This window comes from Mastomys coucha, unplaced genomic scaffold (genome assembly GCF_008632895.1).
Source record: "Mastomys coucha isolate ucsf_1 unplaced genomic scaffold, UCSF_Mcou_1 pScaffold15, whole genome shotgun sequence".
In the NCBI taxonomy this organism is placed as follows: domain Eukaryota; kingdom Metazoa; phylum Chordata; class Mammalia; order Rodentia; family Muridae; genus Mastomys; species Mastomys coucha.
Window position 1 is genome coordinate 75,462,803 of NW_022196897.1, and position 2,451 is coordinate 75,465,253.

The 2,451-nt window shown below is 36.3% G+C and overlaps 1 protein-coding gene across 1 annotated transcript; it reads right to left on the reverse strand.

Annotated features, from left to right (window-relative positions):
* Nucleotides 1-1,134: 1,134 nt before the first annotated feature.
* Nucleotides 1,135-2,052, reverse strand: LOC116092203 (olfactory receptor 4C6-like). Its single transcript, XM_031373550.1, has one exon. It carries the CDS (start codon nucleotides 2,050-2,052, stop codon nucleotides 1,135-1,137), a length of 918 nt encoding a protein of 305 aa, XP_031229410.1.
* Nucleotides 2,053-2,451: the final 399 nt, after the last annotated feature.

A 2,451-nucleotide genomic window follows, 5' to 3' on the forward strand; every position in this document is an offset into this window, starting at 1 on the left:
ACCATGACTTTTGGATTTAGTGAAAGGCCCTCCCTCAAGGAAGGTGGAGATCCATATGGGAAGGCACTTCATTCCTGAATATGAAAGCACACATATTCATGTGCATGTTCAACTGGACACACATATACATGTGACTATACATACACATATATACATACACATGAGAAATGTATGCATATGTGCATACCACAGACATGAATGCATATACATAATATATACATACATATATAAGCAAAAACAACAAAAATAACAAAGTTAAACAGGAAATACAGTGAATGGTGGTCACTGTATTAAAATAGCTCTTAAACATAAACTGCCTCAAAACACTAAATGTAAAATCATGCAATCCTAGGAAATTCTAAGTCCTAAAATGCTTATATATATTCATCCTTCTCACTTCTTTCTTCTTTATCTTCAAACATTCAAAAATTACCTTACTTTTCTTTGAGATTTATATTTACTCAACAATATTTATGAAGTATATATATTAGGTGGCTAGGAGTGTTCCATTAATTTGGGTTACAATCCCTGCTGTGACAAGGATAAAGATCAGGGCATAGAGAGAGAAAATGAAATCTGCATTTCATGTTCTATTCTAACATTCTAAGTAACATTTCTAAAGTAAATTTCTGATTATGAATCTTGAACATATAAACTTAATGTTGACATATAGAATAAATAATGTAAACAACTAAAGAAAATCAGGAAATGCCTCTCATTTAAAGCAAAAGTTTATATGAAAATGAAAAAAAATTAATTGATAACAGGCCAATCAAGCAAATCCTTTGAGAAAGTACTTCAGCCAAGTGAAGATATAAAAAAGAAAAATTCCTAAACTGGGAAATGTTCACTCTATGGGTTGTTGTTTTGTTTTTCTTCTTGTTTTTTTGTTTTTGTTTTAAGGACTGTGTCAAGACACATGTGAGGAAGAAATGTAATACAAAATATGATGGTGTGGTGAACTGGAGACACACCGAGAAATGAAGCAAGCAGGGTGATGAGAAAAATCGAACCTACTTTTGAAATTTAGAAATTGCCTCTTCTACTATGTATCTAATGGTCTTGAATTAATACAGAAGGTGTATCTCCAAGAGCTTTGTAAGAAACGCTTATTCCTTGGCATATTAGTAATATTCAAGGTCCTCTTTTCATCCACAGTTTCCTCAGAGCGTGTTTCACTTCTGCATTCCTCAAGCTATAGATTAAAGGATTTAACATTGGTTCAAAAATTGTAGCACACAGAGCCATTGCATTGTCTATAGGGTAAGTGACCACAGGCCTCATGTACAAGATGATACAAGGTACAAAGAATAGCACAACCACTGTAAAGTGAGAGCTGCATGTAGAGAGAGCTTTGCGCCTTCCTTCAGAGCTGCTAGACTTCAGGGAGCAAAGAATGACTACATAGGAAGTGATGAGAATAAGGAAAATGGTCACACACATCACCCCACTGTTGAGAATGACTAAGAGATCCAGGATATGGGTGTCCGTGCAGGCTAGTTGCAACAATGGGAACAAGTCACAGATCACATGATCAATGACATTGGGACCACAGAAAGGTATTTGATACATAAAGAGAAGCTGAATGGTTGCGTGAGCAAATCCTCCCACCCAAGCCCCTCCCACCATCAGCCAGCACACTCGAGGACTAACAATGGTCGTGTAGTGCAGAGGTTTACAGATAGCCACATAGCGATCATAGGCCATCACGATGAGAAGGATGATCTCTACCCCACCAAAGAAGTGTTCAGCAAAGAGCTGGGTCATGCAGCCTTCTAGGGAGATGGTAGTGTTCTCAGAAAGAGAGTCCGCAATCAACTTGGGAGCAGTGACTGAAGAGTAGATGACATCCAAGAGGGACAAGGAAATAAGGAAAAAATACATGGGAGACCTCAGATTCGGACTCACTGTTACAGTAACAATAATCAGTAGGTTTCCCAAGAGTGTGGCTACGTACATGACAAGAAATGAAGCAGAGTATATTATTCTCAGCTCTGGAATCTTTGTAATGCTCAGAAGAATGAATTCAGTGACATTGTTTGCATTCTCCATTTGATGTGAGCTGGTAAAAAAAAATGTGGAATTCTAAACTGGAGAATCTGTATCTTTTTTATTTTTTTTAAAGAGTATTATTTTTAATTAGTAACTATTGGATGTACCATACATTGTTATGTTCTGTTTCTCACCTTCCTAATCTTGCTGTTTCTTCAACTGACTATGTATATATACTACCATGTGTGATTTTATCACAAACCCTAAATTTCAGCTACTAACAATAAAGTCTGAAGGTGGCTTTTGTCCTAATCCCACAACACTACCAGGTTTAACTCTGATTTTCTGTTATGGTGCTTGATTCTGTGACAAGAATTCTTGATTCATCATTTTTGTGCATATACAGTCCTAAAAAAATGTATTATTAACACCTTTGTGGAAGTCTGACAGTAGTGGATA

Excerpts from the sequence above, each read along its gene's own strand:
- LOC116092203 (XM_031373550.1), bottom strand. The coding sequence starts at position 2,052 with ATGGAGAATGCAAACAATGTCACTGAATTCATTCTTCTGAGCATTACA.